The sequence below is a fragment of the Pagrus major genome, chromosome 6 (assembly GCF_040436345.1).
Source record: "Pagrus major chromosome 6, Pma_NU_1.0".
In the NCBI taxonomy this organism is placed as follows: domain Eukaryota; kingdom Metazoa; phylum Chordata; class Actinopteri; order Spariformes; family Sparidae; genus Pagrus; species Pagrus major.
Window position 1 is genome coordinate 31916604 of NC_133220.1, and position 22402 is coordinate 31939005.

At 39.7% G+C, this 22402-nt stretch overlaps 2 protein-coding genes across 3 annotated transcripts; one reads left to right on the forward strand and one right to left on the reverse strand.

Moving 5' to 3' along the window:
* Positions 1-698: 698 nt before the first annotated feature.
* On the reverse strand, positions 699-6053 carry ppp1r3db (protein phosphatase 1, regulatory subunit 3Db). The gene is given in 2 exon segments (XM_073467747.1): positions 699-1556; positions 6012-6053. Coding segments are annotated over 2 exon segments (900 nt in total).
* Positions 3801-22185, forward strand: LOC140997749 (solute carrier family 41 member 1-like). 2 transcript variants are annotated; one of them, XM_073467745.1, is made up of 10 exons: positions 3801-3929; positions 10904-11011; positions 11403-11474; positions 13354-13498; positions 13645-13791; positions 14182-14326; positions 14518-14597; positions 17413-17547; positions 19467-19615; positions 19704-22185. In XM_073467745.1, the coding sequence occupies exons 1-10, from the start codon at positions 3801-3803 to the stop codon at positions 19881-19883; spliced, it is 1290 nt and encodes a 429-aa protein (XP_073323846.1). In that variant the 3' UTR covers positions 19884-22185. The 2 variants fall into 2 exon arrangements, with proteins under 2 accessions (XP_073323846.1, XP_073323845.1); XM_073467744.1 differs by lacking the exon at positions 3801-3929 and adding an exon at positions 8714-8908.
* Positions 22186-22402: the final 217 nt, after the last annotated feature.

A 22402-nucleotide genomic window follows, 5' to 3' on the forward strand; every position in this document is an offset into this window, starting at 1 on the left:
TCTGATTCTGATTCTCGGATATAAGTGTTAATTAGCATTTTCAACATATGTATTGTTATAGACTGCTTAAGAATGTTAAAAGCCTTAAGTATTTCTCATAACTCTTTGTAATAATATTGCAATCTAAGCCTTTTTTTAGAGTGAATTAAGATGAATACATACTTTATCATGCATTTATTAGCAGTTAACTAAGCTTTTTGCAGCTAACAGATCTAAACAACAGCCTTGTTAGGGACTCTTGATTATCCACTTTATTTATGGATCTGTATTAACGTTCTTAATAAACTTATTAGAACATGGTTCTAATAAGTGCTTTAGAATGTCTGATAATCTTACAATAATCATGTTTATGATGCTATTAACACATAAATAGTCTTATTGATGTTAATAAGCTTCTAACGATGACTTATAAGGGTTTTTATTAACTAACAATTATTACAAGCACCAGAGTCTATCATGTAAATGTGCGCATGTAAATTAATGTGCATTGTCCCCTTTTTTTAAAATAAAATAAATGTATTACAAGGACCTTAATATAAAAAATCAAAGCGCAGTATAATGTGGTACAGTACGTCATAATTGTAGAAACATAGAGTAAGTAAACGAAAAGAGAAACATACTTCTAATAGTTACAGTACAGCATTATGCTTGTCACCCATATTTGGCAATCAGGTGTGTCAGCCCCACCGTGTGGACGCTCAGGTGAAGTGCAGCATGCTGTCCTCACACTCTCTCGGCACAGTCACCTTGTAGCTGTGGCATGACAGCTTGTAATTTTGTCCATTGTTGTTGTCCCAGTAATTAGATCCTCTTACATGGAAGCAGATGGCAAATTCTAAAATGGCTCCTGGCTGCAGAATGAAGGGTGGGACAGGCAGACGAAATCTGAAGATATCTGTTTCTGGAACGTCACACTTGGCACGGTACCCACTGGATACCCAGGATGCTCTTGTTTCTGTGAGGGTCCTCCAGTTGGTGAAAGAGTAGTGCACTGTGACCTCTTTCTCATAAGCTAAATTAATTACATGTATAGTCCCTGTTATCCCCTGATCTGAACACAGGACCTGCTCCAGACACACACTCTGAGAGCAGAGACGCTTCAGGAAGTCTGGCTGAGCTCCCATATTCTCAGGGAAACAAGGTTTGAAGTAAGGCAGGGAGAGCTCCAATGACTTCCCGAAAGCCAGTTCGGAGCTCATCAGTAGTCTGAACATAACATGTTGGGGTATCATGGGGTGCTCCTGAACTTTGAAGACTTTAACTTCCTCTAACTCGATGCCCAATGAATCCACAAAGCGTACCTGCAGGCTCCTGAGTTCCCTTTTCCTCTCTGGTAACGAAGGAAGAGACTGAGCTCGCCTCCTCATGATTGTCTTGGTTGGGGGATCACTGGGTGAGGTCTGCTTTAAACTGGGTTCCTTTACTGGGGGAGCTCTAGGACCTGGAGGGCGGATCCGCACCGGGGCCTTGGGAGTCTGAGGCTTAGGATCATAAATGTCCCGGAGACGGATGGTAGTCATTTTAGTGGTGGATACGCTACTGGAGCCACTGATGAACTGAGTCTGGGTCCCACTCTTCTCACCAGAACCTCTCTCTTTCCATTTCTCACAAGCCCCAGCCATGATCTTCACATTAAACACACCTTGAGAAACAACACAACCGATGCATAACCTAATCACAAACAGTAGTTTTTCAAACTGCACATGCAAAGATCCTGTTACAATCAGTAGTTTTATAGACAAAAAAAGAATCATTTGAGAAGACATCAGTCAGAAGCTTAAAATCTAAAGCAATACAAATGTTGCTGCATGCTAAACATGTTCACGAAAGAGCAAACCTTTACAGCAGAGACTTCTGGTCTTCTGTTGTTGAGCTAGCCTCTTGCATCGACCTTATTCAGTGTCTGCAAGCAACGTTGCTACAAACCCAACTGCCACCAGATGACAGACATGAGCCTGCCTCTCTGCCAGCAAATGCCAGTAAGACTCCGCAGGAAGCCAAACCAAACATCTTGAGCAAAAAATAATGACGCAGTCGTAAGCCCCCGAAAGCAGATGATCTAGTGAGACTTGACGAACAACACGTTCCTTTGAAGCGAGTGAGCAGTTACTGCAACCAAAACTGGGTCTGGTGAACAAACTGTGATCTATGGCAGCCACGCTTTGAGTTGAGCCTTTGACATATAACATGAGACCTTAGCTCGGGATGGGAGGTGTAGAGTGAATATTTATAGCAGGTAGGGGTGAGCTGCGTCTGTTCTCTGGAGATGCCTTTATGGTCACTGACATGAAACCTGTTGTCAGAATACTATATGACTGTTTTGATTGACAGCGACCAGAAAAACAACCAAAAACTAACTCTGTGAAATGTAGAGCTTTTAGTTGTTGACATTGTGACCCAGTATAGTAATGTTTGAGTGTTGTTGTGTTTTTTTAGCATTAAATTTCAAGATGATTATACTGTGAGATGTACCAATTTGTATCCTTGTGGAGAAGGCTTGGCACAGCCAATAGATAAGAAATGGACACATCTTGGCTTTGACACTGAACGTGAAAGGGGACACATTGAAATGTTCAAGACACAAACTACTTAAAAAACACATTTTGACTTAGTATCCCATTAGAAATCCATACTTTTGGTTAGTCCGATCTGACTCTCTTCACTAAAACGACAGTCAACTGTTGAAGAATGGATGAACGTTAAAATGACGTATCATAATACAAAATCTAGCACTTCTTCTGCAAGAACCTGTCGACAGTAACAGGGTGGCAACGTTAGAGCTGATGAGAAATACTACTTTAACAACATGCTTACGACAATAAGGTCTGTTCATGTGTGTTGAATTATTTTGTTTATTTCACCCGTTGCTACATTTAGCTAGGACTGCCATTTTTACCTGTTCATGAAACACAGACTGCTCTTGGTGCTCTGCTGCTTTGACTGGAGTGACTATTTATGAACACACCCTTGGTCATAATTATAGATTTAGTGTTTCATAAATTTGGTTTAGTATCTCATAATTTCACATAGTATCTCTTCACTGGGACCAAGTAAATAGAGGTTGACATTCATGATGTTATTTGGTGTTGTTTGTAAATGAATATCTTAAAAAGTGGTCTTCATGTAAAGTCTGTTTGGTTATCTATACACACCTTTTAAGAGTCTACATAAACCTGCTGCATCCTAATCTGCAAGACTTTGAATATTATAACAATAGGGGAATAGTTCAGTGTGGTCTTTACATGCATAAATTAACTTAAAGTACATCAAACTCACCCTAACCCTTTTTTAAATACATATGCGTTAAATATTTCAATAGTTTTCTTTAATCTACAGTATGTAAATGTGCAGTATTATGGTGGTGTTCAATTCATCTGACCTCCTGTTTATGCATATATTGAGAGTAAATATGCAGATTTGTGTTTTGTGGGAAGTTGAGGTGTACTTATGCCATATGTTGTTTCACAATTATGATGTAACCCATTGTCTTACATTTATCGACAACGCAGCCACACGGTGCTGCACTTACTGACTAAAATAAGATATTTTGTCTTAATAATGATATAATGGTAAAACAGTGGTATAAAGTGCCTCGTTCTGTCAATCTAGCATTTGTAAATTATATCAGGTATGTGTGAGTCCATGGAGGTAGATAGATCAGGGCAGGGCAGGCTGACAAACCTAAAGACAAACAGTACTGGGCTCTTCTAGTTGGCAACAGTTTGGTTTGAATGAGCACAGAAAGTTGGCAGCTGTGCAGACCAGACATGAATCTCTGCAGCAGTAGCTCTCCTGACAACATGGAGGAAGAGAAGCTCAACGTTTCCTCCAGAGAGTCATCCAGAGTGATCTGCCTCCAGGTGCTGCCTTCATACCTGCTGGCCGGGCTGGGCATGGTGATGGCTGGCATGCTGCTGGACCAGGTGCAGGTCAGTGACAGCTGACTCACACAGCTCTGTGACATCAGTACAGATCATATGTACATGGACGACAGTAGGACAGGTCATCTGCAGCAAAAATCACATTCAATGGCAAAAGTCTTCCATACCTTAATCACGTTAAAGTGTATTTGCTGATACAGTGAGGAAGAGTTCTTCGTTCTTGTTAGATTATTTCTTAAGAGTCTGACTATGAAAGAGCTCGTAATAACAGGAATATGATCAAATAATATTCCCACCTGGAAGAAAGACTGCTTAGGTCCACCAAGGTAACCATATCTGTCCATTCATGTCATCTCTCTGACTCTTGGTGTCTCTCTGAGGTGAATGGACTGAGCTGTGACCTGGTGCTGTGGGTTTGGAGGTCACAGTGAACTAATCGGTCTATAAAGTGACCCTGCCCCATGAGAATAAATTAACAGGTCGTTGCAATAAGGTACAGCAACACATGAATTTCCAAGTTAATTAAGTACAAGTATCCAGTTATGCATTGGGATCCCAGGCATCATGAGTTGCAGATTAAGGCAAGTTAACATGCAGTTAAAACTGAATTGTATATTAAACTAAGTCTGTGGAACCACTGTGGTCGATATTGAATTAAGAAGGAAGACAACAGATTACCATATGAATACATTTTGAAATATATATAAATGATACAATCATCTGAGAAATACATTAAGAAAGTATTAAACAACGGCTACCAAATTTAGCCAGTTAGCATGGACTGTGGACTTCATGTCTGTGGACCTGCAAGCAACTGGGAAGAGCAGAGTAGGCTCCCCATACCTGAATTGCACCACTTACTTTTTATTTTAATTTATCACGTCTTTTAGTAGTGCTAACGTAATGTTTTATGTCATGTAACTAGCTAAATGTTCTTTCTTGTAGGTGTGACAGAAATACTGTTACCTTAAAAATACAACGTGATTGATATTAAATGCAGGTTATGATGTTAGTTATAGAAGCTAACATTTGGGTTAGTACGGAAGCCCTAAAGGGCCATGCATTCGTACATTTTATTTCCTCCGTTTTCCCGTGATAACGAGTTAATTTCATTTGTTTTCTCGAGATCTCGAGTTATTATTTCGAAATAACAACTGCCATTTTCCCAAGATAACGGGATAATTTTCTCGAGATCTCGAGATAACGAAACTTTGTTTTCCCGAGATAACGAGATAATTAATTTGAGATCTTGAGAAAACAAAATGATAGTGTAGTATATTAAATCATTGCAGGAAACATCATTCAGTGTAGCAATGTCAGAGGAGCAGGAGCATATCGATCACCATGTCACATATCTTTTCAATTAAGGCCTGACACAGGCTGAAATAGCATTGTGCCTTCCTATTACAAATAATATACACATTAGTGTGCGTAATCTAAAAAGACGGTTAGCAAGGCTTCAGCTATATCGGCGGTGCAATCTAAGTGAGCCTGATGTCGTCGTTTACTACATAGCTGACCAGCTACGATGTCCTGGGCGTCTCCATAATCTCAGGCCTATCATATCACAGTCATTATCTCGAGATCTCGAATTAATTATATCTCGTTATCTTGGGAAAACAAAGTTTCGTTATCTCGAGATCTCAAATTAATTATATCTCGTTATCTCGGGAAAATAAAATTTCGTTATCTCGAGATCTCGAATTAATTATATCTCGTTATCTCAGGAAAACAAAATTTCGTTATCTCGAGATCTTGAGAAAATTATCTTGTTTTCCCGTGATAACGTGTTATTTTCATTTGTTTTCTCGATATCTCGAGTTATTATCTCGAAATAACAACTGCCTTTTTTCCGAGATAACGAGATAATTTTCTCAAGATCTCGAGATAACGAAATTTTGTTTTCCCGAGATAACGAGATATAATTAATTCGGGCAGTTGTTATTTCGAGATAATAAATCGAGATCTCGAGAAAACAAATGAAAAAAAACACGTTATCACGGGAAAACGGAGGAAATAAAATGTATGAATGCATAACCCTTTAGGGCTTCCGTAGGTTAGCCTTAAAAAAACATGCTAAAAAGATTGTGATGTTTGGGGCACTGCTGTGCTTTGTTGGTGTATGGGAACCCTGCTCTCCTTCCACTGGCTCTAACCAGTGTTCCCAGACATGCAGTCCACATTTGGACCCTCTTGAGACACAGCTGAGGTAGCTCTGAATTAGCCTGCTGCTGTCCTGCTGTTAACACTGGCTCTTTATTGTGATGCTGCTGATAAACCAAGCTCATTATCCCGTCTAGATAGCTAGTCAGCTAGGTCAGCCAGGTAGGTAGCATGTGTAGCTTTTTTTAGCTAAATAAAACCCACTGTTGCTTCCTGAGTACTTTGTTCATTTAGAGCAGCAGCAAGCAGCTCGACAGTTGATGCAGAATTACTTTTATATTGTTGTTGCCCTTTAGCTAACGAGCTAAGTGGCTAGTTCTGGTAGCATTCGTTAAGCTTGCTAGCTTCAGCTAAACACGACCATAAAACAGTGACATTATCAAATAGAAAGAATGGAAGAGTTTCCAAGAGTTTTGGAAAAGAGCATTTTGAAATTATTTTTTTATATTAAAATAAAAATGGCGAAATAACATTTTACAATAACTTGAGTTTTTAAAATTTATTTCACAAATTATTTTATTTATACATTTTACACAATTTATTCATTACTTTATATTCTAAGTACTATTTCAAATATTGATTAATGATTAATACTGAACAAAATGAGGCACAAATTAGGACAGATGGCACAGAACATGAATCAAAAGCCATTTCCCAGTTCCTTTTTTGTGATGTAATTCACTACTTACTCACAGGAGAGCTGCTACTGTATTTGGACAGAGGCCAATACAAACATTAGGACTGTATGAGAAGTGATGACAGGTCCAGGAGTTACAAAAAGCATTTCTGGTTGCCTTACTATTGCATACTGTTTGACAGTGAAGGCCTGAGTTCAGAATTTGTCTGAAAACAAAGCTGCATGTTATCATGTCTCACCCTGTCATTCTGGCAAATGATTTTTACTGTCAGTTACCCAAAATATGAAAAATAGTGATCTTCAAGAAGAGACAGAAAACTCCTCTATCCCCACTGAGTGATCTGACTCCTTAATGCATGTGTACAAACATCATAAACCTCCAGTCATCAATCTTTAGCAGCTGTTGCTTCACAATTCAATTTACAAGCAGTGTCAGGAGGGGGCGCTGCGGAGAGTGGAGCGCCCACTCCAAGCCATGTCTCAAGGACACTTTTCAGCTGAGTCACTGCCCTTGTGTGTGTGTTTGTGTGCGTGTGTTTATGTGTATGTGAGGACATAGCTTTACTAAGGGCATAGCTTAGGTGTATGTTCCTCCCTTCTCTTACATTATATGGTGTGTGAACTGAGGAGTTAGGAGAGGCTAAAAACTAGAAAAAAGTGTCAAAACTTGTTTCATTTCTGTCTTTCTTTTACACCTAAATATCAGTTCAGGTGTACATAGAGGCTATTGATTTTTATGTGTGCCAGACCTTGGCAAATGTTTTTGTATAATGGAACAGCAAATTACATAACAAAGACTGAAAGAGTGACGTAATGAACTCTGACGGACTGAAAAACTCCAGGGGGACAGTAAGTGGCAGCCTGTGTGTTTCCTCCAATCAAAGAGGATAAACTGTGTCCTTTCCATGCAGCAGCAGCACCACGTGTTGGTGACAGGTACAGCACCTGCTGCTGCTCAGTGCGTCAGCCACTTATAGTGAGGACATTGGCGAGCAGGGAAAGGAGGAGCTATCAAAGAGGGGGAGAGAACAACTGCAGTCTCCTCTGAACTGGTCTGAGAAGAAAACGAGGGAAAACTGAAGAAAGAAGAGTCCTGATACAGTCGGGTCACCTTGTTTTTACTCAGACGTCTGCAGCATCTTCCCCCCTCACACACACAGACACACACAGTGTCCTCCGTCTTGTCCCTCCCTCCACCACAGAGCACTGTCACGACTCATCTATCCGTCTGGAATCAGAGGGAAGCCCTGGCAGTGATACGACCATCGGCGTACTTCTTCAGACATCACACCGTCCATCACTGTCCCTTCACACAGCTCCCAGCCTGGACGGACATCCCGGCATTCCCCTGATCAAAATGAGGAAGGGGCTTCAGAGTGGTCAAGCTCACACGGGGCATCAGCCAAGCGGCGAGGAGAAAGAGAAGGAGGTGTGGAGGGAGAAGGAGGAGAAGGAGTGGCAGCACAGCAGGGCTGAGAAGAAGCTGCTGGCCTTCTGGATGTCCTTGTCCTACAGGACCTGGACCTTCTTCAGGCCCCGCGAGAGACCGGGCTTCCAGCGCTCTGCCTCGGCCGCCCGGCTGCTGAAGAGTGAGGCATGAGGAGAGGAAGTGTGAGAGTGTGTGTGTGGCTGTAGTGAGTGCGTGTGTGTGTGTGGAGGTCTGTCAGCAGCAGAGTGTCATAAGAGGCCTCACAGACCTGCAGTTAAGTGGACCTGCGTGTGTGTGTGTGTACGTATCTTTATATGTGTGTGTGTGCTCCATTCAAGTGGATGAAAGAAGCTTCGCCCGCCTCGTTCACCATTCCCAAAAATACTTTGTGTTGCTGCCCTACCAGTACTGGAGTGACAGGTGAAGGGCAAAACAAGCTTCTTGAATCCTTCTTTGTCACCATTTTTTTGTCAAACTACTTCAAGGAACACAATTTTCGTTTTAAAAAAACATCTTCTGTGACTTTTGAAAGAGCCTGGAGTGAGCTGAAGACAGGGAATCTGACTCACTTTCCAGGCAAGAATGGGTTAACAGTGATCAGCCATGGTCGTGACCCATCTGGCTCTGGAGCTGCGTTTCCAGGGGAAGAAGCTGAGAGGCTTCTCATGCAGACTGACCCGATCGGCCCACGGCTTCCTGCCAGAGAGCTCGTGGATCATCACACTCCAGGTCCTGCTGCCGTACCTGGTGTCCGGCCTGGGCATGGTGGCAGCTGGGATAGTCATGGATATAGTGCAAGTATGGGATAAAGTACTCCAAAGTGTGTGTGCGCATGTGAAATTACAGGACTGTATTAATATTAGTTTCTTAGAACACTAAATAATAGATGATTAGATTCTAAACACCTACTATGAATAACACAGGTGAAGCTTTCCTGACAGCATTCACCTGTGTTCCACAGGTTCATTGGGTCTTGTACCCTTAAAGTACAGCAGTGGTGAGTTGTTAGAGGGCTAAATCTGTCATTTAATAGTTATCGAAGATCTTGCAGTACAAAAACACAGAACTTTTGACTAAAAACTGTGATACAGATTAACTATACATCTGATAATATCTGGTCTTCAGGACACATACAGCAGACAGCAGCGAGCCACCTAATAACTCTCTTCCTCTTGTAAATACCTCAGCAGCAGCATGACACGACTGGCACCTTGAATTATGCAGCAGGTCGGCCAGCTGCTAGTTGAAGCATAAAGAGCCAACAGAGCAGGTTTCATAAGAGCTACTGTGCACGGGAATACAGGCATGCATCAAATCCTTGAACCGTCGCTTGTCAAACTGTTCAGATTGTCTAAATTCACTGGTGCATATGAGAGGTGGTAAGAGACGATGATTAGTCATTTAGAGCATGTATAACTTCATAATAGGTACCTATTGTGCAGTACATAGTAGATAACATAATAACACATAACAGTAACATCATAAATAACATTCAGTAACAATAAATATTAACAACTGACTAAGCAACATTCAAAGTTTTGAGCAACCATCGGTGTTATTCATTAAGAATTGAACCAAAATAACCCTCAGCTAACCTTCTTCATCAGGACTGCGTGGGTGTGAATGAAATATGATTGACAGATATGATTCAGTGCTGTGAATTCAAACAACCCCTGCCATTACATTTTGATTAAAATGTTGCTAAATGTGTCTTGGTGAAGGGGAGTACATGACATCCCTTCTTTTTTAAAAGTGAATCTTGTGAGAAGCGCCCAGACAGAACTGCACAGACAGATAAACTCTCAGGTGAAGTAACCACAAATGCTTTAACTTTGGCACATTTTTTGTGTTCACGTATGACGACGTCACACACACTTGGACTCTGAGAAAACAGGTTTTTAGGTTCCCTGAAGAAGGTCTCAGGAGTTTATGTACTATTGGCAAATGTTTTGAAGGTTCATTGTGTGTTTTGTGTGTGTTTCTGCAATGAAATTAACATTTTTCTTGTAACTGGTTACATTTATATTTTTATATAACAATTAATCAAAAGACGATATGAAAACAATGTGAAAGGGTTCGCTCATAGTGTTAAGCCTACAGATACATGTCTGCAGCTACCCTCGACTTCACAGAGCTTTAAAGTGAATTTCAGCTCATTGTTTGTGTCTGGGCTGCAACTTCATTGTTTTTTGGTTCAATCTCACGCTCCCACAGAGTTGTTTTCAGCCTCAGTAGGCAGCTGCTCACAGTGAAAAAGATTTAAAAACCCACTGTACGCTACCTGCTACGCACCAAACAGCAGACAGACACAGTTAGAGACTAGGTATTGAATATAATGGAGCATTTAGTAGCTAAAGAGTCAGATATCTCCCTAGGAAGTTAGTGGAGACCAAATTAAGAGTTAAAAGAGTCAGTATTGGGCTTATTTTCATCAGGTACATCAGGTCTATATGAATGAAACTGTTGCTCTATAATGCTGGATGTGTAATTAGGCAACTAGACCTCCTTAATTCAGTGTGTCTCCTGTTTTGTCATGGCCCAAAGAGCCAGGTTGGGACAGTGTGAACAAGCTTGATATGTCAAAGTTATGTATACATTGTTTCTGCTGCCCTGAAGTGGCCAAAAAATGATTATTGTAGGTTTAAATAAGTAGAATACAAGGCTTAAAGCCTGGCTGACTAACAGCGTTTGTTGCAGTGTGGTTTCACTGTGATGTGACTGAACAGTGGGCTGTATTTGACAAGCTTTTTGGGAGTGGAAGGTGTACTAAAAGACCACTCTGGTGTTTTTCAGCACTGGGAGGTATTTAAGGAGATCTCTGAGGTTTTTATTTTGGTGCCAGCTCTAGTGGGGCTGAAGGGGAATCTGGAGATGACATTGGCATCCAGACTGTCAACAGCAGTGAGTGGAAACTTGCATACACACAGACACACACTCATACACATACTGTACAGAACACAAATGCAAAAAGGGAAAAGTACAATTACTTTCAATTTATATAACAGGAAAACTCTTTATTTGATTTTTGATTTTTATTTGATTTTAATACGAAGTCTGGCACAGTCCTATTACTTTCCCTCAGCAAGTAACCTTCTGACTACAGTCTGAGTGATAATTACTTATTAGCTATGCACACTGGAGGAATCAGAACATTTCTTAGGCTAATTCTGACGTAATGTTGGCAACTTGTGGGAATTCAATTTCCACCATCACACTTGAAAACAACTTAAAAGCCATTTCCAGCATCATGTAATAGAGATATGTGATGACGTGAAGTTGTTTCTGCCCACAGGCCAACATGGGGCAGATGGATGAGGCTCAGCAGCAGTGGAGGATGGTGCTCTGTAATCTGGCTCTCATTCAGGTGATACACCGCTCCACCGCACACTCTCCATCCTATTAATAACACACTCCATCACTTTGGTGTGTCTGTGCTGGCTTCAAGACAATGCCATTTATCTCAAGAAGCATTGCTGGCATGATATGATCGTCCTCTCATTCAAAACACTTCACTCAATCATCTATCAGCCAATTAAATACAACTCAAGATAAGAGTTAGAGATGGTCTCCAAATAGTAGGTATAATAAGGTATTAATCAGACAGATGTTTATAAGGTAACGACAAGGTGTATATGCAGAAGGTTACATATATTCTGTTAACTGTAGACCCAGTATGTTCTAAAATAGGTGCAGTGAAGACCTCAAGTCTTTAAAGGTTCAGAAACATGGAAAAAAGTAAAGAAAAAAGAAATCTGATCTCACATTTGACATTAAATCAAATGAAGGCATTCATCTGTGTGATTCTGACAGATTTATTTGGTGCTATCATTTACATATTTCAAGAAAACATAACTGAGCCCCAACAATGTAGACAGAAATAAAAACTTGAATTAGTTTTATGTTTGTGGTGCGATCATAATGTTTGTTGGAATTTATTTTCAAAGTTTGATAAATAAAATATTGTGTGTGAGAGCTAAATCTAAAGGTAAAGGAAAAAAGAACGTTTATAGCTAGCTAATGCAAAACTATTCCCAGTCCTAAATTGTCAGTTATATTTCCCATTGTAAGTTATTGGCTGTATATGTGTACCTATTGTTTGAACAACAATAGGTACACGCATGCAAAGTGCTAGTGAGTTTATGTTGAAAAGTATAACTGAAATGGCATATTCAATGCTGAAACTGAAACAAATGTTAAGAGGAACAGAAGATTTTCAGATATTTTCAGCTTAATGTGTTACCTCAGTCTTTTCTCTGTGATAATTGTGTAATTTTGGTATAATTGAAATTACCAAAAAATATAAAAAATCGTACTTTATCTAGTAGAATATACAGTATATCAGTGTGGCGGTATAATGTTGACCTCTGAAACCTTCATGTAGGATCCCTCCAGTCAAATTTGACTGTTTTTCAAAAAGCAACAAGCTTTCAACTGGTAGTATGGAGGCCCACAATGATCAACATTAAATGAATAATGAAATAGATAATCATTTGAAGAAAACGTGAAAGATGTTAATAAAATAACATGTGAGGTAATTTAATACAATTTATTTATTGTTTATTTTTATATTACGATTTTAAAGGACTATAGCCACTTTTATTTTATAATGACCCTTTTTAAGTCATCATGTCACTTTTCATGCCCCACCCTCGAACCTTTGAGCCAATCACATGTCCCCTGTCTCTTGAGCTAGCAAACCCAACTCAACTTAGCTGCTGCCAAAATTAGCCAATTAGCTCCTGACATGCAAATTTACATCTCCTCTTATTTATTTATACAAGTAGTATCATTTCAACCGTCATTAAGAGAAGCCAAGAAAGAAAAGCTGTTTATGTCAGCCTCTGAGCTGACGTAATTTCAAGTCAGACACATCAAGAATATCTGATTTGAGTGTCTTGTAATAGGGTGAATGGCATCTCTGTCTCAGCCACTGTGCCACCCTATCACTTGTTTCTGCACTGTGTAACTTCAGTGAGAGGGTAGGATCATAGTTGGTATAGTATTACATTAATTTAACACTTTGGGCTTCCATACAGTTGTGTCTTGCACTGCATTTTTCTACTTTTACAGACTTCTCTTTCATTATCTTCCTCTTAATGTTTTGTCCACTTGCTTTCTCCTCTCTCTGATACAGACAGAGATAGAGGAATAAACAGATGGTTGGATAGACAGATAAAAAGATATGAATGTTCCATGAATAAATAATTAAGCCTCGCATCCTTTTCTCTGTCCTTCATCCTCAGGTCCAGGCCACAGTTGTGGGCTTCCTGGCAGCGGTAGCAGCAGTGGGTCTTGGGGGTCTGACCAGGGGGCGAGTGGACATTACCCATGCTGCTGTCCTGTGTGCCAGCAGCGTCACGACTGCTTTCATCGCTGCACTGTCTCTAGGTCAGTCAAAGGCACAAACTGCTGCAGAGGAGTAAAAGACTGATAATGCAGTAGATACACAGAATGCCTCACAGAGGACAGTCGAGTTTATGAGCTCAGTGGAATGTTTAACTTCTATTTTAAGTCTTCATCTTGTGCTTTGTCAGGTCTGGTGATGGTGGCAGTGATTATTGGATCCAGGAAAGTGGGCATCAACCCAGATAATGTGGCCACGCCCATCGCTGCCAGCCTCGGAGACCTGACCACTCTGTCTCTGCTCGGTGGGGTCAGCAGCCTCTTTTTCTGTTACAAAGGTCAGAGGTCACACATTACATCGAGAAAGCACAGCGAATCACTTTCAGTGCAGTCTCCACCTGAAATGTTTGGACACCGGTTTATTGATCAAAGAGGTTGAAACCTAATTCAGATGAGTTTGGGTGATACAAAATGCAACTGCAGAGCAACAACATTGTGTTGATTGATGAGTAGTAAAGCCAGAAGAGGGCAGCATAGTCCACTCTTGATTGTAGATAGCAGCACGACATGTTAAAGGCCCTCTTCATCATTTCCTTCATGGTCAGAATGTCTTATTTCTTGTCAACTGTTTGTACCTTTCTCAAAAAAATCTATCAAACAGCAGTTTTTATATTTTATGAAGAGTGTTATCAAAGATTTTGAAAGCTGTATCCTCTGTTGCTCTCCAGACATGTGGTACCTGCCTCCTGCGGTGTGTGGCTTCTTCCTGCTACTTATCCCAGTGTGGGTCATTATTGCCCGTCGTTCCCCACCAATCAGAGAGGTCCTAAAGTCAGGCTGGCAACCTGTCATTTTGGCCATGTCTATCAGCAGGTGAGCTGACTTTTGACACTATCTCTACCAGTCCACAACAATTTAATAACTTTTCTTGTCCTGATCACAAACGCTTTGACATATTAAAATATGTGTCTATTTAATTTAAATAAATCAATTCAATTAAGGGACTACTAGATTTTTCACACAGGTGTCCCACTCTTACTTACTGTACGTTGTCTTCTTCCCAGTATTGGTGGTCTGGTTCTTGATAAGACAGTGAGCAATCCAAGCTACGAGGGTATGGCAGTGTTCACTCCAGTCATCAATGGTGAGTGGAAAGCATGCAAAACTCAATACAAAAGTAACACTCTAATGTTTATTAATATGTTTATGATTAACTTATCATGGTGGCAGCTGGCGTATAAACAATTAATGAATGTTTGATTACAATTAATGTCCAGTGTGTCATAGAGCATTTATAACCATGTTATACGAATGCACAAATCATTCACTTAAATGTTTAAAACCATGAAGACATTGAGCTCCAATGTTTATTTTTCAATTTCAAAAATATTCTTAATTCATCGTCAACTTTCTACCAGAGCTTTCAGCTGCATCTCATGACCTTCATCAGTGGACACAAAAACCACATTTCGGAACTTTCTATCAGAATTTTTAGTGCATGTTTCAGGGATATAATTCCAGCAGTATTTTAAGTTCAACGATAATTATTAAATGGTGATCAAATTTCACAATTTGATATTGATAAGTCGTTATTTGCTTCCATATCAGTTGTCATGAGCGTGAAAAGGATAGATAAATAGATATTATACTAATACAATTATTGTTAAAATATATGTATATATCAAACTACAGTAAGAGTCATGTTACTAGCAGGTCTAGGATGCTGTATTTGCTTCAAGCTCAATACTAACCATGGCATGCTAACATTGATTTTAAGCTGGTATAATGTTCGTATACAGTATTTCACCATCTTTATATAGCATAAAACTAAGTATTGGGTATATTGAAATTTTGACCCGATGATGGCAGTAGATAAAAAGTCCAATTTATCCTGGGATGAGTGTGAACGTGTGTACCAAATTTCATAGCCATCCATCCAGCATTTTTGAGACATGTCACTTAAAACCGCTTGCTAATCCTCTGGTGGTGCTAGAGGAAAAGTCAGGGGATCACTAAAGTCATAAGGACTCATTCTGTTGGAAGCATGAATGTCTGTGCCAAATGTTGTACCAATCTATCCACTAGATATTGAGATGTTTCACAGGATAAGTAAAAACACTGACCTGCTGGAGGCACTAGAGGACAAGTCAGATGTTCAACAAAGTCAGTACATTTTTTATCAGCCATAGTCACTTGCAAATTAAAAGCATTGCACACCCACAACAGTTGTTTTCAATTAGCCAGGGTGATTGGATCTCTAGTCAGGTTTAAATTGGGTGGAGTAGTACAGGGACTTATGGGATTTCACCAAGCTCTACGAACCAACATGAATGATAACAGGGTATGTTTCCCCACAAGGCTTCTTCTTGTAACAGAGTACTTTTGCACTGGGATATAACTTCTTTTACCTAAGTAACACATGTAAATACTTCTTCTGCTGCTGAATTTTAGCAGAACTGCATGTGCTTGAGTACAAAGTTGACACTTTCTAAAACAGGATCCTTTTAGATGCCTCAAGGGATGAAATTATAATGATAACTTTGATTACTTCTGCCTGAAGTCGATATTATAGTGGATATAAAACCCCCAATTAAAGCTGAAACAATTCATGACATTTCTTCCACATGCTCTGAGCAAAGAAATGAGCACTGGCATGTTTTCCTGAGGGAGTAAGCCGAGCTGGGACTCAGGGTCCTGGTGTTTCATTGGTCCTAATCTTTGAAGAATGGCATTTAGGCTTCATAATAAGCTTCATTATTATCAATTAAAAAAATCCTCATGCCAAATGATGTCATGTGGAATTTGCTGGAGCATGCAGACGCCCAGCAGCTAATCCCATTATTATTGAAAAGGGCCTCAAATTTCATCAATCATGAGGTATTAAAGTGCCTCTAAAGTTGAACGGTCTCCTCCTTGTCAGAGAGGCGTGTAGGACCAGATCTTCACTGACTGAAGTTTGGTGCCCACAAAGCAGCATACTAAGTAGAGAGGAATAACAATGGTCTTTACATGAACCACAAGCCTGATCAGAATGTCAACTATGCATTCGCTGGCTCCCGTGCAGCATTTCTGCCAGCTTCAGTGCCACCAAAGACTCTGGCATGTATTGCCGTCCCAGTACAGGAAGTTAATTTGCATTCCAATTCAGGGCTCTTCCTCCACCAGAAACCATGGGGGAGGAAATTCTCAGATCTTTAAGTTAAAAGTAGAAATACCACAGTCTGAAAATACTCCCTGACAAGTTTCCCTCTGAGTTGTAATATAAAGTGACATTAAATGCAAATACTGAAGTAAACTTCAAATACCTCAAATTTGTACTTAAGGAAAATGTACTTAGTTACATTCGACCATTGCCAGAAACACCCCTCCTTTTTGTCTCAACGGTCCATATGCTTCAAAGCTCTGTGAGCCAAGAGGTTTTGTTCTGCTCCTAATGAAATCAGCCGGAGGGAAGAGCTGGGTTACAATGAACATGGCACAATAGCCAGACTGCCTTTTCCAAGCCTTCAGAGAAAAAAAGTCCTGTGGGACCATGTGAGTTAGGAATAACTGCTGAATAGATTTCAAGCATAATTATTGTTTGGACAGTGAGTCTTTTTTTCCGAGAGTTTTTACTCTCATTCTACTGTGACTGCTCAGCTTCTTGTACAGCTGCAGCATTATCACAGAACAATGGCTAAACAACTGAAGATGGTGATGCAGATTGTATGTGATTGTGTTATAAGAATTTTACAAAGGCAGATATTAAAACATACTGTGAAGGTGAAAAAAAACCCAACTAATTTCGTTGGGTATGAAAAACATTTTAAAAGTTCTGGAGGTTATTTTGGTTTCATCTCAACAAACACATTACACACTGCCACATTCAGTCTAGCCTTGAAATGCACTCGTATTTATTATTGTCTTATTCCTGGTTTTATTAAATGTTTATCATGGAATTCATTTCTACGTCTACTCAGGTGTAGGGGGAAATCTGGTGGCCATCCAAGCGAGCAGAATGTCCACCTACCTCCACTACTGGAGCGTTCCTGGAGCTCTTCCATTTAAAATGAATGGGAACTGTCCTGGACCCTGTGCTACCTTCTGCTCCTCAGGTCAGATACAGAACAAAATACATACATTTCATATCTAATTAATATTTTCTCTATTAGTGGAAATGAAATTACTTTTCAATCAGGCATTAGCTAGTTTTCATTGACAATAGTTTGTATCTGCTGCTCCACTCATTTTATTACTCTGTTTTAGCATCATTTACAGTATACAGTCATGTTTCCAGCAGCAAACTTCAGCAAAGTCGCTCCATCAAACCAACAGTATCCTGCCGGCCCAGGGACGGACAGATAAAGTAAAGCTGATTAATAATATAGTGAAAAATTTACCAGCTAAAGAACCAGACACAGAACTTCACCAAAGAAGTCAGTGGAGACGAAATCAGAGCCCAAAGAATTAATTATAAACTTATTCATCGTGAGGCCAGAAACACAACTCCAAATGAATGCTAATGTTGTTCTATGAGGTATGTAAGTAGGCAACTGTTTGCAAACACTTAAAGGAACAGTTACCTAAAAATAAAAATTCAGTCATTATCTCCTAACCCTCATGCCAATGGAAAGTCGGCTCAGGTTTCATGGTCCACAAAACATTTATGGGGCAAAAAACAACAAAAAAACAAAAACTTCACCATAGCTGCTAAGCTAAAAGCATTAGCATGCACCCCATCTGAAATGGGTGCACGAGCTTGACCATGTGTTGATGACGAAAAACGTCTTTTCAATTCATTATGGGTTCTCTGGGTTTCAGGAGACTTTGATTACACCGGACGAGCTGCATGGAGCCCTTTATGTTTGTTTGCTTTTTGGTTATTTTTTAAGTTGTAAAACAAGTCCCCATCTACTGCAGTTGTTTAGGAGAATGCTGCAATGCTGTTTTGCTGTGAAGCTCCAGAAATGTTTTGTGGATTATGAAACTTCACCCGACTTTCCATCAGCATGGGTGCGAGTAGATAGTAACAGAATTTCAAATTTTGGGTGAACTTTTCCTTTAAGCCACAACAACTTAAAAGACTGATAACAAGGCATGGCTGTTCCAGCTTGCATACAAGTGGACAGGAATGATTAACACTGCTTTGATCTAAAATAAAGACAATTTTCAAGAAAACTAGAGCAGCTATCTTTGACTTCTTCCTGATGTGCCCTCAGGTTGAGAATCTCCTGGATCATCATTGGTATGAACACGAGGATGCGGCTCCTCTGGAATAAATGCAGATGAAGCTGTCAAAGCCTCTAGCAATAGCAGATGGCGGAAGGAGTGAATAACGGAGTGAAAATGAGCAACATGTTTTTCCTCCTAAGTAAACACTTGGAGGAAAGACCTGAAAGCAATAGTTTGACGTTTTTGGAAATGTGTTTATTCATTTTCTTTAGATGAGAGAAGATAAATAACAGAGCCTGGCTCTGTCCAAAGGTAACAGTTTGCTAGTTTGGTTAATCTATACAAAAACTTGTAAAAATGTCAATTTAAAAGATGTCAAGATATGACATTAATTATATAATTATTGGCCTTTTTTCTGGTATGCAGATTTTGTTACCTTTGGACACTGTGATGCTAAGTCTGCTGGTTCCAGCTGCCCACAGACCTTACAGAAATGACTCAAGCAAGTACAAATAAGCGTACTTCGGAAGTTAACTATTCTGTCAAAATAAGTATTGTTGAAAGAAACAAAGTTTGATGGAAATAATATTTTAATAATGCCACAGGATCAAGGTAGATGTCACCAGTCATCTCTCCAATAATCTTCTTTTCACAGGCTCTTCCACCAAAGTATCGCAATTCATTTGAAAATCAAAGCATGACAAAAAATGCTAGCCATAGTACCTACACAGAATCCAGCACACAGGAAAACAAACAGTACCTCTTCTGTAGAAGGAAACACAATAACATTTCTTTAGAAGTTCACTGAAAGCTGCCACACTAGATCAAACAGCTGGTTACTACTCATTCTGTGTTTCTCCAGATGTGAATTCCAAATCAGCCAGAGTCCTGGTCACCCTTGTAGTCCCGGGTCACCTCTTCTTCCTGTACACCATTCACCTCCTGCAGGGTGGCCATACTGCCATGACCCCCATCTTCATCATCTGCTATCTGTCTGCTGCTCTGCTTCAGGTCAGATTAACAGATAAAAGCTTTGTGTAATCTTTCAAGACTTCATTAAAAAATGATCTCTTTTGAAACTAATATTCTCATTATCCAGGTGGTGATTTTGCTTTATGTGGCCAGCCTCATGGTACAATGGCTGTGGCGAAGGGGACTGGACCCAGACAACTTCTCCATCCCCTACCTCACAGCTCTAGGTGACCTGTTGGGGACTGGCTTCTTGGCTCTGAGCTTCAGACTGATTCTGACGGTCTCTTCTACTGGGACTGGAGTTTGACACTGACATATGGTCCTGTACACTCTGAATGTAATGTTCTCTATATGCAAGTGGCTGAAACACACTGCAAAGTTCATTAGGGGGCTAAAAGGAAAGTGAGGATGACACAGGAGGTTATATTTGTGCCTCAATACTGTGATGTGATGGGACAGAAAAATACCGTTTTGCAAGAGTATACATTTTATTTTGTAGACAAATTGTTACGCAAAGAATAATTTAATGTGACCACTTATTTTCTGTGTTCAACAAATGGATTTGTGTTTGCTATTGTCATTATAGAGCATAGCAATAAGCTCTCAATCATTTTTACTCACTTCTCAGCAACTCACATGACGCCCCAACATGTCTTCTCAAGTTTGCCTTGCACAACCTGACACAGTGTTAGTGTGTCTAGACAGAGTGCAAAGCAAATTATAGAGGCAGCACGATTGCATACAAAGTCCAAGGAAACTGCCAGTGAGTTAGCCCATGGCAATGCAAACTGACATGAGGCCACATGCGCACAAGTTCAAAATGTTTCTGCTTGAGGAAAAAAAAATGCACATATCCTGGAGCTGTATGCATCTGCTACACAAATGTACAGGGATGAGAGGGAAAAGAAAAATTTAGTTTGTGAGCTCAGCTGAACAGACAACTAACTAGCTAACAGCTAATGTCCTTTTCTGTCTGAACACCACCTCCATTTAGGGTAAAAATAAAAAATAAACTATTGTTACATACAGTAGCTAAACTAAGCTAGCAGGCTAACTTGATTGTCATAGTTCCTCTGAAAAAAGTTCCTTTTCATGTTTAAACTCACCAAATACTTTGTACTGTGTGTAAAACCCTGGCTGGAGTAATATTTATATAGCTAGCTGACTTGTTAATTACTTACCATGTCAAAGGGTAAAACTGTGGGTGTGTTCATAAATAGTCTCAAACAGCAGAGCATCAAGAGCAGTCTTGGCAGTCCTTAATTAATCAGTTAACCAAAATTATTCAACACACATGCTTGGATCAAAGAGGCAATTTTGTTTTTCTTAAGTTAGCTGAGAGGTATTGGTCATTGTTAATGTGTTGTGTTGAAATGTTATTTAGCTAATGTTACATTAGACAAGCAGGCATATTCAGGTTATTTGTTTGATTTGAGTTGTAGGTTAATGTTACAGAGAAAATGGCAACATTTTGGGGAAAATATGGCATTATTGACTGATGTTTAACCTGTTTTTTTAATTCATACAGAAAGAGCATGCTTTCAGTCTTCGAACAGCCGAATCAAAATCAAATCAATTTTATTTATATAGCCCAAAATCACAATCACATTGCCTCAGTGGGCTTTACAATCTGTACAGTGAACAACATCCTCTGTCCATAGACCCTCGATTCGAGTGAGAAAAAACATGCCATGTTGATGGAAAAAAACCTTTTTCAACAGGGAAAAAAATAAATAAAATAAGATGGAAGAAACCTCAGGAAGAGCCACAGAGAAGGGATCCCTCTCCCAGGACAGACAGACATGCAATAGATGTCGCATGTACAGAAAAGAACAACAAAATCACAGTTTACAAGTTGCATTGACAAAATATCTGATACAAATTATAATATATGTAAAGTGTGTGGATCCAGGAGACGACTGAGCAGGCTTAGGCATCGCCAAGAGGTGCCTGAGCCACATGACCTCCCCTCCACTGTGGTGACCTGGAAGAGGGCAGGCCACCCTGTCATGTTAGTTTACAGTATCAGATTGGATTTACGAACGCACCCACAGTGACAGAGGTTATTATTGTGTGCTAACATAGATGCTGTAATAGCAAACACTTACCTATATTTATTGAGAACAGAATTCTTTTTGCACAAATTAAATGATTGAAATTGAGATAATTTACCCCATATATAATAACAAGTGTTTTCTGTGCTCATGATATCCCTTCAAGGCACAAATGTAAGACATACTGTAGATAAGAGGTTGCAAACCATAAGTGGACACAACCTGACTCAAAAAGGAAAGAATAAGGTGAGGACAGCGTGGACTTTTTTTGCACTTTGGTCTCCATATTTGCCAGCTCACTGTGGTCTGTAGTTGCACACTGTTCCCTGGAGCTGCACTTGTATTAACATCACCCAGCTTGGCTTTATAGAAGCAACATCCGTCTAAAATGGACACAAGTGGGAATACTGTAGAACCACTGTATTGTGAACTGTTGACACATCTGTATACCTATTGTCAGCTCTTAAATGTTAGATGGCAAATGATTGTATTAAGGCAATAATAATATATAATTGAGTGTAAACGTATATTAACATAACTCAGATGCTGCACTGTCTGGACGAATGTTAGATTTTATTATGTTTATTTTATGTAGATTTGTGCCTTTAAACCGTGATAAGCCTTCAGTTCTCTGATGTGTTTCTATGAACTCTGAGTTTTGCCAAATTTCTACTTGACATTTTAGTTTTGTGCCACTGAATATAGCCTGTTGTACTTTACTGTATCTACGGCTGTATCTAAGTTAGTATGTGTTGACAATACAGGTATTTCT